At 43.4% G+C, this 15,165-nt stretch overlaps 1 protein-coding gene across 3 annotated transcripts in view; it reads right to left on the reverse strand.

The window, feature by feature from the left end:
* Scaper (S-phase cyclin A associated protein in the ER) overlaps positions 1-15,165 on the reverse strand; it is a 334,907-nt gene that overhangs the window by 3,954 nt on the left and 315,788 nt on the right. For all 3 annotated transcript variants that reach the window (XM_060374235.1, XM_060374232.1, XM_060374222.1), the window contains one exon: positions 1,995-2,186. In XM_060374235.1, the coding sequence (XP_060230218.1) occupies positions 1,995-2,186 (192 nt within the window). The remainder of the gene's footprint in view (positions 1-1,994; positions 2,187-15,165) is intronic.

Below are 15,165 nucleotides of genomic sequence, written 5' to 3' on the forward strand. Positions count from 1 at the left end.
GAGTGATCCTCCTGCTTCACTCGGGCTCTTGAGTGCTTGCCTTATAGGTGTGTGTCATTATACCTGGCAAGAGTTTTAAAAACTGCAAATATCAGAGTCCTTATAATCCAGGACAGCCAGGACTGTTACACAAAGAAACCCTGTCTCAAAAAGCTAAGAGACAGAAAAGAAAAAGAAGAGAGAGAGAGAGAGAATTCTCCATCTAAACCTTAAATTTGGTCACTTTACTTTTAGATGGAAATTGAAAAAATGTAGTATATATTGCACACATCTTCAGAAGCCAACGACAGGCCATTTTAACATCACTTTCTAGTGTGTATACTCATAATCTATATATGGAGCTGGGCTTGGTGGCACATGCCTGTGATCCCAGCACTGAGGGAGGCAGAGGCTGGCAGATTCTGTGAGTTCGAGGCCAGCCTGGTCTACAAAGCAAGTCCAGGACAGCCAAGGCTACACTGAGAAACCCTGTCTCAAACAAAACAAAACAAAAATCTATATATGGAACCATGACACATTTATAAGTTAAAGTTCAAAATAACTCATTTTCCTGAGTATAATTACTTACAGAAAAAAAAGATTTAACTTTACTAGTCTAATAATGCCACCCCCCAAAAAAGTAATTTCTGTACCATTTAGTAAAACTGTATTAAACATGGTTTATATGGAATAGTTGATTATTACCCCCAAATGATATATGTAATATTTAATATAGATTTAATATAGATCTCATTTCTATTTCATTATTTAGTAAATAGTGTCTTTTGTTGTTTAGTGAATGGTATTATTCATTGTTACAATTCCAGCGTCTACTGCAGAGCCCGGAACAGAGTAAAAAATTCTAACAGAAAAGATCACCGTCTGAAAATACCTTAAAGTGTGTTTTATACAGAGCGGCTTTCTCTAATCCTGAAGTTCTAAGAAGCGATGAAGAGCCTGTGCTGAAATGATGGCTTCGCAGTGTAAGATTTTTGAGATTTTAATTTAATCATGAGCCAGCCAGTTTGAACTCATGCTTGCGGATCAGAATTTGTGAATTGAATGCATTTTCAGAATTTAGGAGCCAGACTCAAATGCCACGTCACTAAGCTGAAAGGCAGATCTTTCTAAGTCTTACTGACCTGGCTTATTAACTGATCACTGACAGAGAGGGAGGGAGCACTGACTGCCATGCAGTCGGGAAGTCCTTTGCTGTCCTCTGCAGCTCCTGGCAGCTGCACATATTCACACTCTGACAGAGAGAGCCGAACATTAGCCAGCACAGGGACAAGACACACAAACTCCGCTTTCTGTTTCACTGTTAGGAAGAACCGGAAGTGTGTGCAGCAGGGAGTGATTTTAGAGGGGAACATTTGAAAAAAAAAAAAAAAAAAAAAAAAGAGACAGTTTCTAAAATAATCATACACAAAGATACGACAGTTTGGAACTGTCACCTTGACTTTGCTCGTGCCAGCTCAGTGAGCTCATTTGTACGTGGCATTAACACTTTGCACAGCACTGATTCTGATTCCAATCCTATGGAATTTGGTTGGATCAAATACAAGGTTCTACCTCAAACTTTTAGATTAAAAAAAAAAAAGCAATCAAATAGGTTTTCTCTCCCCTATGTACACATATGCAAATCATACTTATTTGAAAATGTTCAAATAAACCTAAATTTTTATCTTCAGCAGTTATCCTCTGTCGCACGCCTAAAAACCCAACACGCGCAGCTGGAGCCTGGTGTCCAGCTCAACAGACTCCTTAGGCCCAAGTTTCCATTTTGTCAACAGCGAACAAGCTCTTTGCTTGAAATCCTCAGGGCAGAAGTATTGTGCACTCCACCCTAATGCCAGCTGTGTGACTTCAGGCTTTAGAAATGGGTTTTTTACACGCAGACATTGGTGGAGATTTAAAAGCAGCTTGGAGGGCGAACACAAAGCTGCCTCACGGTCACTTTTCAGTGTCACAAATTTGCCCACAAAACAGGAGAAGCAAGGAGTAGGTAGAAGTACCTGAATGAATGTGGCCAGTAAAACACAGCTCATGTCTTGCTCCAGAATGAGCTTGTTCTGATGGTTGTTGTGGCTAGCGGCGATAAGTGAAGGGAACAGCACTTTGATGAGCCTTGGGTCACTGAAATACTGGAAGGGCAGCTGGCAGAGCTTCTGTAGCACCGTGGGGTGGCGGCCCGACTGTACAATGACCTGCAACAGAGAAAGAGCTGGGTCAGCGCCCAAAACCCTGGCCTGGACCCCAGCCAATTGTTGTTGGTCTGAACCAGGGACCACGCGGAAGGAGGTAAAGAAAGGGAAGCGTACCTGACCAGAAGCCTTACCAGAGCTTAATGTAAGTGATATTTGAAAAGAGCCAAACTGTGTTTAAAAAAAATCTCATTTCTCAACTTAAGAAAAAGATTCCAAAGATTCTGTGATGAAGGGCACAGCTTCCATGGAAAGAGCCGCCCATAGAACGGATTTAGGATTCGAAGTTTTAGCAGAGAACCATCGGCCCTGCACTCAATCTCCCCTTCTTAACAAAGTAGGATAGAGCCTGAGGGCCCTGCCCACTGCAGTCTCTGCCGAATTTAGCTCACTGCATACACTGCATGCAGCTAGATGGATTCCGTATGTAGACAAGTCCTAGAGAGAAAAGGGCTGATTGTAGGGGAATGGACTGGTTCCAGCTAGTACAGGCACTAAAAGATCCTTCCTCCAATCCCTACTCCTTATCTTGGTTTCCATCAGTGCCATTGAATCTAAAAGGAGAACTGTTTAGATAAATGAGACTGTTGTCTTGAAGCAGTCTGGGTTTACAACTGTGTACACTTTAATAGGGCAATGCAATTAGTGGGCTGGCAGGGAAGCGCTCCTAATTCACTCCCTAGGCTGAAATGATAAACTAAGAAATGCCAAAATCAGATCTGTTTCAAGTAACTTTGATTAGACAATTCTAATATGAAAGGGCAGGGTGACCCAAAGCCCTCTTCGTAGAATGGGAGGAAACCCGGAGAAGGTTAGGGGTACTGCAAAAGCTGAAGGTCAGGACTGTAAATTGTACTCGGAAAAACACAATGTTACAGGTACACACCCAGACAGGACAGCATTCAAATTGAAACCAGAAGGACAGAGCGAAACAGCAGAGGCAGAAGAAACATAAATTACTGGGATTTACAAGTTTTCAAAGCACTTTTAACAATACTTTAAGAACACATTCTCAGCTGATAATGCAGGGTGGTTTAAGAACAGAATCAACAAAGTAATAGTTCACATATTTTCCTTCAATAGCTAAAATGACATCAAAAACCTTTAAAGAATGTTGATAGGGACCTGTTAATACCTTCAAATCCAAAAGGAATTTTAAAGACTCACACTGTGACAATTCTGCACATGGCTGTGTGATGCCATTTCTGACACCAACTGAGAAAAATGTGCTCCACCATCTACCTTATTGATAAAGTTTCCACTTAAATCTTTATTTTAATTATTATCTACATATTTTGTAACACAGCCAAATGGTCACCACTTTAGAATTTACAATGATGCCATTATTGAAACTCCTTCCCTCACCTCCTCTCTGGGCAAAAATTAAGAACTATTTTTTTTTCTTTGAAACTTCATTGTTAAAATGCCATTATTGGACGATTCAGTAATTTAAAAGGTATTAAAAGGGGCCAGTGTGGCTGGCACAGACACAGTGTTAACTCAAAGGCGTCAGCTCTCGAGTCCTGGTAAATTAGCAGAGTGTGAGAGTATCAGTTGAGCACGCTGCTCTCAGCCTCCTGAAGCGGTGTCCCCTGAGGACTGGACATGCCCTTAAGAAAGAGCACTGATTATCCATAACCTCTTTATAAAGTGCGTTTATAGATCTCGCCAGCAGTGTTGGTGACCCTGCTGAGTCACTACCTTTAAGTCTTTGAACCGGGGAAGATGCAGATGGGCACAGCACAGTTTGGCTGCCTTGTGTTAAGGAGCTGGAGCCCTAACACTGACTGTGGTGGGACCCAGCCTTGTTAGCTGTGAAGACTCTGGAAAGGCTGGTGCAACCCTTACCTACTCACACTTGGCTGTAGTCAATGGGACACTTCAGACACTGTGGGAAGGTACTGCCAGGAGGTCCAGAAAGTGCCCCAAGACCTGGTGGGCTAGTTCAGGTGGGCTTGTGGCGCAGAGTGTAATGTAGTGAATGCGAACCGTCAGCTGGATTCCGTAAGCGCTTCCCTTGGGGTTAGGGAAGGAAGTCTGGGGATACAAATTCCAGCACTAGGAGAGCCCCTAAAAGATATCAGGCTAAAGCCAGGCCTCGGTTTTGTTTCATTCCCCCACTCATTCCCATGGCTTAGCTGATCAGTTACCACCCTAGACTGCTTTCCAAACCTTCCCAAATCAGTTAAGAATTTAGTAGAACCATCATGGAACACAAGGGCCTTCCTGGATGTGTGTGACTAATCAGTTCAGACTCACAGTACAGGGTTTCTGTTGACCTTCCTGATGGAGTTGTAGCTGAGTCAGTAACCTTGCCTTTGTTCAGACAAACTGCCCAAGTCCTAAGATGAGTACTGGTCAGGACACACGTCCTACCTTTCAGGATACACTGGTTAACAGGGGATTCCTACAGAGCCTCCTTCCAGAGCGCAGTTGTGATATGAGTGCTCTGGCTCTCAGGTGTATGGCTCTCAGGTGGCTAAAGTCAGAGAGAGCTAGAGCTAGCAAGCCAGGAGCAAGTATAACCTCAGTAAAAGCGAGACGCTCTTTCAAATATGTCGTCTACTTTAAGATGCTGAGCTGGGCTCAAGACCAACAAGAGGAGTCTGGTGAGGTGACTCAGTGGGTGAAGGTGCTTGCCATCACCTGACAACCTGAGTTTGATACCTGGGACCCAAATGAGAAGGAGACATGGTGGAATGAAAGGACCAACCTGTGTAGGTTGTCCTGGGACTGTCACACCAGCACTACTGGCACACAAACACTGAGGCACACTCAGTGTGCACACATGTGTACATACACAAATAAACACATGAATGTAATAGATCCAGGGAGATGGGACGTGACCTTGATTTTAGGCACAATCATGAAATAGGTGCTTGCTGGGTATGGTGGTACATGCCCTTAATCCCAGCACTCCTGAGGCAGAAGGGAGGGGGAGGGGGGTTTCTGTGACTTCAAGGCCAGCCTGGTCTACATAGTGAGTTCCAGGATAGCTCAGACTACACAGAGAGACACTGTCTTGGAAAAAAAAAACCACAAAAAACCAATAAAACGAAATAGGTGCTAATCAAAGAGCAGGTCTGCCTTTACACACAGTAGAGTAGCCTTTGGCAAACTGTTCAATGGGTTTGGGTTTGAAAGTAGACAATGTTTTTAAAAGTATTTTCTTTGACATCCCTCTCCCTCTCATGAATAAAATAGCTCAATTTCACAAAGCAAACAAACAGCAGTATTACCATGCATCCCAATAACGAAAGGAAAAAAATGCCCAAGAATACTGGATTTTTAAACATTCTTTCTCATTGGAAGATTACATTTCTATATTTTAAATTTGAGAAAAATAGTATAAAAACTATTTGACTATATAAGAATACAAGGGAACAATTCGAGGCTTTGCAGCCATCCTTCCATTCTACTCTGGGGACAGCCATGGCAGCATGCTCCTCTGGTCTCTTAAGGAGAAGCCAGGGCCATATTTCTGCATTTTTATCCAGTTGCCTTGCTGACCCATAGGGTTTTCTTCAGTGTCTTTGGTGAGGAATCACTAATAAAGACAGCCCCATGATGACTATTTTTCTTGTTACCAGCCATGAATCTGCAAGTTGTAGCTTTAGAAATAGGAAGCAGAATTCCAGAAATGTGCAGGGAGGACCAGGAGGACCTGGACGCCAGAGAGAAAGGATTCCAGGTAAGAGGATTGTGCGTGTTTATGTGTGTGTGTGTGTGTGTGTGTGTGTGTGCCTGTGTGTGTGTGTGTGGGTGTGGGTGTCCAAGATAGACAAGTGAACTTGGTGGTTCTTAAATTTGTTTTGGATCCTGGCCACCTAGTAGGCCTCTGGTACCAACCAGTGAGTGCTAACTTTAGATATCATTTGTGGTATGTGTCTCATGCCAAGTGATATACTAAGCCATAGGAACAAAAGAGAATAAAGAGTCTTTCTCCTCATACACAGAGAAGATGCAATATGCTAGGCAGGAGTAGTCTGATGCAATATGCTAGGCAGGAGTAGTTTTGTGGGAGATGAGGTATTTATACTAGTGATCGTAATACAAGAAGTCTGGGGAGGATGCTGTAATTGGGAGGACACAGTTCCTTGCCAGATTCTCTAGAAGCTGTATTGACAGGGTGGACTGTACATGGAAGGCTGGATCTGACTGATGCAGGCACTTGGAAATTGTAGGTCAAAGAATTTTTGGTGGAGAGAAACTCACAGATTCAATATCAGATTGTCTTAGCTGACCACAGCAAGACACCATAGGCTAGAGGGACACAAGCAACACACAATTACCTCCTGCTGTTTCTCAGGCTAGAGGTCTGAGGTCAGGGTACCAGCATGGTCAGATCTCTTGACGACCTTTCCTGCTGCCTTGGTATGTGTTCACAGAGCCTTTTTTTGGCTTAGTGCATATGGACGGAGTGATACTTCTGTTAGTCTTGTCATAAAGCCACGGTCCAATGTCCTCAGAATGATGCTCCATTAGAAAGGCAACCATTACTCTGCAGGTACACAGAACTGAAAGCTTTCTCTGGGCTATGTCGCAGGCACAAAAGTGCTGGCTTTAGACAGCTATGGGTTCTAGGTCATGGTCAATACAACCGCTCAGCTAATTTACGTTCAGAGCCCTTTCTATGAAACTGGTGGATGGAAGCTTTCAAGGTTTAAATGCAGACCATTAATGTTTCCATGGCTACAAAGCATAGACAGTGTTGGGAATACTGGTTATCTCGCCAGTCCTCTGCTCTGAGTTTCCTGTTGGAGCAGGAGGAGAGCTTCCACACAGCCCAACAAATGCTTTCTAGCATTCCCCCAACCCCCATTTTCTTAGAGCAGAGAGGGTCTGGCAGAGGCCGCTTCAATCATCAGCGGGCTTAATGTCACCTGAGATGTCATTGCTGAGGTTGCTCCCTGGCCTTGCCTGTGCAGGACAAAGCTATGCAAACAGTGCTTGGGGTGCCAGCCAGGATCTTGTGGTGGTAAAGTCGTAAACGCATTCTGACAGTTATGAAAAGAAAATCCTTGCATAAGCATGATCCAAGAAACACAGGTAAGTGGGACAGAACAACAAAGGCTTAGCATTCTCTGTCTCTCTCTGTGTCTGTCTGTCTGTCTACATGAGTTTGAGGCTACTCTGCTAGTTTTGTTATTATGAAAACTGTTATTGGCTTCCAATTAATATTCAGGACGTACTTCCCTTGACACACTTAAGGAAGTTCTTAAGTGCTGGAAAAAAATCCCAAGCAGCACAGCTATGAAAGTCAGCTCAGCCAGATGCGGTGGTGTGCATCTGTGACTCCAGAACTTGGGAAATTATGGAAGGAGGATCAGAAGGTCAAGGTCAGCCTGAGCTGAGAAGTAGCAAAACTTCCCAAATCTCTCACCTACCACCCCAGGAGCAAACAACAAAATGTTTGGATTTTGTGATACTCTGAGCCACAAAAGATGTTTAGAAGGATGCCAGAACTGATATTCTCAAGGTCCTTTGCACCAGCTACAGAATTTTAGCCTCCCCTTTACAGAATGGGTAATACCGGTGTTTTATGAGGGATGAAAGATATTAAAGTTGTCTAAGGAACTGTACTGCCTGAACCTCAGTATCCTGCAGCTCAGCTGAGAACGTCAGGAGGCTCTGGGCCTAGCCCCTCTATCCATACCATCTGAGGTTGACTCTGAGGCAGCAGGGGTGATTGCTGTTATAATGGGGAACTCAAGCTTCATCAAGTCCAAGAGACTTGCTTTAAGTCCTAGGCCAGTTTGGGCTGGAGCTGGGCCTGGAAAGCTCCAAATGTTGGCTTGTTCTAGCTTCTCATGTCTGATCAGGGCACAGTGCTCACAAGGCTGGCCAGTCCTGGGGAGAGAAGCTCTCACTACCAGTTCTGTGCTTACTCCCATGACAGGCTGTCAGCCAGTGGTGTCTTGTGTGACAATACTGGCCCAGATAAAGATGAGCATGACCCCATGGCCATTCCAAACACTCTAAACCAACCAACATACACAGATTAAATTAACACGAAAGGCCTTTCTTCTAAAACACATGCTTTTCTTGGCTCAGTATCACATGACCAGTTCTTATCTATGTGCTGGGCTGTGCCAAGGGTTTGTTTCAAATGATCGGTTTTATTAATGTGAATAAGAGGAATGATTGGCGACAGAGCAGGACTCCCAGGAGTGAACAGAAATAAGCACTGTCTTGCTGTGGCTGAACACCTGGCCACCTTCTAGAGCATGCTTGTAGTGCTCCACTGCCTACCAACCCTGTCTCTCCCTCATATATATATATATATATACTCACACACACACACACACATATGTATATACATATATACACACATATATGAAGATGATATATAGTTATAAATTCCATATTAGACATTTAAATATATTTTAATGAAAATATCTACTCAACATCTTCAAATAAAAGTGAGTGGCACAATAACACATTTTAATAGTTTTATATATGTGGGTGTTTTACCTGCACGTATATCTGTATACATGTGCGGTTGGTGTTGGCAGAGGCCAGAAGAGGTGTCAAATCCCCTAAGACTAGAATGACAGACACTGGACCGGGTCCTCTGGAAGAACAGCTAGTATTCTCAATTGTTGAGCCACCTCTCCAGCGCTGTAATTTGCATTTCCAATTACAATGCTATGAGGATTTAGCTGTCCGTGGCTCCTCAGGTCCTCCATCCAGCTGCACTGCTCATTCCCCAGCAATCAGCACGGCTCCTCCTCTGTTGGGAGTCTCTGACAACTCCAGGGACTTGCCTCTTAGTAAATGTTTGATGACTTTCAGGTTCTTACTCACTTTATAGAGATAGTCTTGTGAACTTGAGGGAACATACTTTTTCAAATCCATACACCTTTATCTTTCTTCCAATGTTATCACTTTTTAGTAGATGTTGTTCTGGTTAAAACAGTTTGTAGAGTTGTTGGGCTGGGGGTGAGGCAAGTGTTTTTTCTGCAGCCCTCCTACCATATTTTTTTATGTTTTTAAGGCTGACACATCTGAATTCTTAATTGGTGAATTATCTGTGTAAATGAGAGTTCACACATCTTTTACCAGGGTGTGGCCTGATTGGCGACCTCTCAACTTTTGAGTACAAAACTTGTGACTTAGAGCAGCATCTGTTCTCTTTCTAAGCAATACTTACTCCAAGCCTAATCTTAGGCCTTAATATTTAAAAGTAAATGCTGTCACAGAAAATATGTCTAAAATATTAACACTTGGTAGGGCCCTGGTATAGCACTGTCAAAAATCTGAATAGAGAGAGGAGAAAAAAGACATAAAATAAGCAAAGGTAGGCAAGCAGTACTGAGGTTAGTCTGTAGACTTCAGCCCTGTGTGGCAATACGTGTCCCATTCATCCTAGGATCTAAGGAGAGTGGCTAGGAAGGTCGTGAGAGTCATACAAACATGGAAAGTGGCCTGACCTCCTCTCCTTTTGGAGGGCCCCCTTTCTCCAACTGTGACCACCTGGGCTACAGGCAGAGCAAGGGAGGAAGGAAAGATGCAAGCAGGCCTCTGAGCAGAGAGATGAGAAATAGGCATTTACCGAACATCTACACGGCTCAGCACTGGGTGAAGGCACTGACTGAGTCGGAGAACTCTGTATTCTTATACAGCAGACAATCTTCCTACATGATGCAGGCAGTTAGCGCAGGAAGTTCGCACACTCTAACACAATTCATGTTTCAGAAGCCAGCCTAGTAGAACAGGCTTTCTGGTCTCCAGTAGCTCAGAATAAACAAATCTGAAAAGAGTGCTGAAGAAAAGTAGATAAAACTGACAACAGAAAGAAGCAATGGGGACACAACTAAAAGAAGTAAGGATTAAAATTATTTCAGAAAATAAAAATTCAGAAAGTTGTCTGGAGCCACTTGATGTAAGAGGAAACATCTCTTTTCAATTTGGTCTTAAGAGCATAACTATATTATGGTAACAATATCTTGTTAATTATAATTAATTATCTTCACTTAATACTATATACCTTTAAAAATTATTTCCACAGACATGATGAGCCTCACATAGCTGACATTTCAGAAGGAGCTAATTCCTTAAGGCAGCAAAAATATACAATAAATCAATATAATGTAAAGGCAGGAAGTTAAGATATTTCCTTAAAAGTGACTGTTATGTAGTTAATATCAAACACATATTATGTTTTAAAGGTAATCTGATCACCTAAAAAATTCACTTACTCGGGGGAACATTTCCCTGACCTTATCGAAATGAGAACACGAAACAACAAAACTGCACAAGTGCTGTGTGGTTGCTTGTCAACTCCTCCTCTACACACTGGTTTATAATCTATAGGTGCTGGAATAAAACACACAGCGCTGGGAAATTCATCCACAAGAGAAAGGCAACAACAGCAACAAAACCAGCAGTTTTCAGGCTTAGACAGACTCAAGTGAACCCCCGTTGGTACAAGTCTCCAGACTGTGCTGAGGACAAGAACTACCCTTTGCCACTGCTCCATGTCATCATGCCTAGCAGAGTGCCTGGCAAACATAGCTTTTCCCCCAACTATCTGGGAAAAGAATGAGTTTTGACTTCTACGCCAAGCTATAAATTAGATTTGATTCTAAGTTATTTCAGAAGCTTGCCAAGGGTCTGCGCACTATAGGGCCTTCAAGGCCCTCAGCTAACACTGTCTTTGAATCTGTAACGGCAGAAGATAAAGCTATTTGGCATCTTGGCACAGTGGTAAAGGGAGTCAGGTGTGTGTGTGTGTGTGTGTGTGTGTGTGATGTGGAAGGGGGAAGTTTTGTCAATATGCATTGAAAGTTGTTCTGTCAAACTTAACACCAGACCAGTTCTGGCCATCGGTGTGGTGGGAAAAAAGTATATAGAGGAATGAATGCAAATAGTTAAATTTCCCAGGGCAAATTCCTTGTGCCTAAGAATTCCCAATTTGTTTTTTTCCCTTTTCTTGTCAGAGACAAGATGTCCTCAACTCAGGGGCAAAAATAGGTGTCTAGACATCTAAATTCATTAACACAGACAGCTGGGAGAGTCTGTAAATCATTGGAACAAAGAATATTTTTCTAGCAGAGCAGAAACAAAGTGGTTGGTGCATTCCTTTCTGCAAACCTGGGCTTGCACAATGCTAGAGCAAAGAGGTAGCAGTGGTAGTAGCCAGGTTCGTCAGTTACTGCTCTTGCCAGTTTGTCATACCTGGAACCAAGGCTCATGACAGCAGCAATGCAACAAGAACATCCTTGAGGCCAGAAATGTCTCCATTTTAAAAATGACATTTCCTAGACACACCCTTGTTCTTTAATCCAATGCCTTGTGGGGCAGGGTGGAGTGGTGGCTTTAACATCTCAGTAGAAAAATGAGAAGATGTGTCTACATATCAAATCACAGTGAAAGCAAAGAAACCCATGTGCTCCTTTGTATAGTCTTGCAATAATTTCCTCTCTTTCCAAGCTTGGCTCTTCCACAGATATTTCTGGGCTAGGGTTAAGTCTTACAGACCATATAAGAGGTCACAGCTTTTGCATAGCAGCCTTCTTAGTGGTGGTCCTGGATTCACTGCTGTGTAGCAGCAGTAGAGAATTCAGGAAGGAGGAAGAGAGAGGAGAGAAAATAAAGAGAGGAAGCCTGGGTTAAGAGAAACAAATTTACAGTAGTTGGGGACTTGGTCTCTTCTAAATACTAGGAACCAGGTGACCCTAGAGAAAGGGGTCTTCCCATGTAGAGAGGGGGAAGTGGCTGTCTATGTTCCATTGGGGAAAATGAGAAGGCCCTTAATTAGCTTCTTGAGGAAAGATGGTTATCTGCTAGTGTCACTAGCAGAGGAATAGGACAGAACCTCTGGGCTGGGTCGCTCACCCCACTTTTGCAGTGGAGAGTAATGACTCAGGACTATTGGTACCAGGTCCTGGATGAGAGGCATCCAGAGGTCTGACCACTAAGATACCCATTCTCCAAATACTAGACTGTGAGCCATGTGTCAGCTGATCAGCCACATGCTAACAGTATCAGGCTCCTCAATCTCCCAGTACTTGGTCATGACACTGGACCCACATGAACTGGGCTCTGCCTCATCTCAGGCTTAGCTCTTGTCCTCTTTCACTTTCTCAGTTTCAGCCACAACAGACTGCAGTTCCTTGTGCCTGCAGGCTGTTTCATACCTCAGTACCTTTGCCTATGCTCTTTCCTATGCATATGACCACTGGGTGACCCAGGAGCCTCATTTTACTTTTATGCACCAGCACAAGCATTGCATCTGTTGTGGAGTATCTCCATCACAAACCTGAGCGGTTTTTCTTTTTCTTCTTGAACTTCATTGTTCAAAACTTTAGCAACATGAGGGCAAAGACATGGTCTATTTTGTTTCCTACCATCATGTGTCTAGAATAATCCCCGGTGTATTCCAGGCAACTTGCAATGTTTGCTGAAGGAGTTCAACACTAATGGCACAGTGCCTGGCCTGTGGACTCCTCAAAAAATTGCGGACTGTAGGCATTTCTGCATCTCTTGGCAAGTGGTTTAAAACATGATGACTAGTAAATGTCTAAAGGGCCACTAAATTCTTTCCCCCAAGAATAAATCATCCTTTTGTCTTCTGTTGCATGACAGACCCTCTTTTTTGATTATTTCTCAAATCCTCTGTGAGGAAAAGAGCTATAGTTTAAAAGCAGCACATTTTAAATTACTTTCAAACATATCCTGCAGCAGAAGCTTGTGCTAGGTTGCTCACTTGGCCAACACTAAGAGCCGCCAGTTCTATGGTTTGCCAGAGATTATTCTTCAACCCTGCTTCCATTTTAATTTACATCTGAGAAGCAGGTCTGCTTGCAGAGCACTGACCTTGGAAACTATGCAGACTCATCATATCATGATCAATTTGGGTTTTTTTATGTGCATATATCTCCATATCCCATTTGCTGCTTGGATAGAGGAGAATGAGCGAAGGCTGCTCACTGCAAGCTCTGGACAGGGTATCGGGAGAATTAGCTCTTTTCTTCGGCCACAAGGGGCGTTGGCTAGACGATCTTTGAAGGCCTCCAAATTCCCAGACATCATCCTGTCCTGTGTTATGAGCATGCTCACATGGACACACCCTAAGCTGACCACACCTGCAGATACTACATGTAAACACGGTAAAAGGAGATGGGTTTAGAACATTTTTTTTTTCTCAAAAAGAAATAAAGGAAGTTATTTCATGAAACATGCCAATTCAATTCAAACCTCAGAGCCCAGGGTCTGATATTTAAAATCCTGCTTCTCTAAGAAAAATAAAGAACACATATGTATGACATACACAATACATACATACACACACACAAACACACATGGAGAGAGAGAGATAAAGAGAGAGAGACTGATTTTGCCCATTGCAAATGGCAGGGTGTGGGGGATGGGGAAGAGAGCTAAGTGGAAGCACAGAATCTCTTAACACCGTAAAAACAAATACTCCAGCGGCCCTTGCCAGCAGAGCTGGGTAAGCTCTGCCTCCCCTAAGCTGCTGTGTGGTGTGAGAACGGCAGGGTTAACAGATGCAGCGCACAGGCTGATAGGTTTTCTGGCCATAACCTAACAGCTGCCAGAGACTATGGGTGCATTCCATGGAGCATTTATGGGCTCAACAGCACTAGTCTATGACAATTTTATTTAATCATAAAAATATAATAGTAGTCAAATCTTTTTGTAGTTTCAGTTTACTGCTTTCTCAAGTAAAATAAATGGTCTCTCAGATTTCTTCTGCTTTCATCTCTCTGCTCTAAGAATAGTAGGATAAGGTTCCAATTAAGGCCCATTAAACGTCCACATTGATTCATGTGAGCCGTTTTCTAGTTTCTCTTCCTAACACAATCTCAATGCACCTCTCAGTAATCTCAGTGCTTTTCAGTTGGCTGTGAGGTCGTCTTCCCCTGTACCTACCTTCACTGCTTTCCAGACAAGCATATACCGACTAGTCAGGCAGGTTCAGCTGAACCAGCCATGGCTTGTTGGCCAGAGGCAGACTGACTATCCTGGGACTCCTTGGTGGCTGGGTCAGAGCAGTGTCTGTAGCAACAGCCCAGAGGCCCAGCTATGGGAAGAAAACCCCATGCTTTGGGGTCCGCAGAGGAACCTTGGAGACAGGAGACTCAGAGTTTTCTCCATCTTCTCAGCAGATGGGAGAACATACTCTGACAGCAGAGCTAACCTACTTAAGATGGTATTAAGTGTCAGAGCTGACTTGATGGATACAGGGGCTTTTCTCATTACGAGCGGGAATCTGGGGGAGACAACAATAGTTTCAACAATATCACAAGTTGGCTCTGGGCCAGGGAATGTGCTAATTACTAAGCAACTGATTTAACTCACTGTGCATAACAAGCACATGGCATGTTATTGATATGATATACATAGCACAGATAAGGATGTATACACCGGGAAGGTAAGTGGCTTGCCTAGGAGCACAGAGCTACAGAATGGAACAGCTGGTAATATAGTCAATCAATATACTCATGGTCAAAGCCCTATGTTCTTTTCATCAAGCTTTAAGAGCAAACTATTAATCCCTTAAAGCAGGGACATAATGAGGATTCCAGCGTATCAGGTACCAGGAGGTGGCAAAGGCAGCAGAAGACTATAGGGCCGTGATGCTTTACCCTGTCAGTCTGATTAGACTGAGAGCTTCTGAGGATATTAGTAAGCATTTGTGTGTCTGTAAGGGTGTTCCCGCAGATGACTAACTCAGGGTTGGGAGGACATGCCCTGAATGTGAGCAACACCCTCTCAGAGGCTGGGTGCAGACGACAGAACAGAATGGGAATAAGGAAGAAGACCACTAGCAGGGGTAGATCTCTGCCTCTTGGCTGTCAAAAAGTAAGCAGTGTCTACTTCGTCCTAATTGTCCACTAGGCCTCAAACCTTCCAAACTACTATTACTTGGGCAATGATAAGGTCTACAGTAATGACCCTCCCACGGCCTTGGACTCAAATCCCAGGGTTGGGAGGATTGGAGCTAGGATTGGAGCTA

Source organism: Meriones unguiculatus, chromosome 1 (genome assembly GCF_030254825.1).
Source record: "Meriones unguiculatus strain TT.TT164.6M chromosome 1, Bangor_MerUng_6.1, whole genome shotgun sequence".
NCBI classification, from domain to species: domain Eukaryota; kingdom Metazoa; phylum Chordata; class Mammalia; order Rodentia; family Muridae; genus Meriones; species Meriones unguiculatus.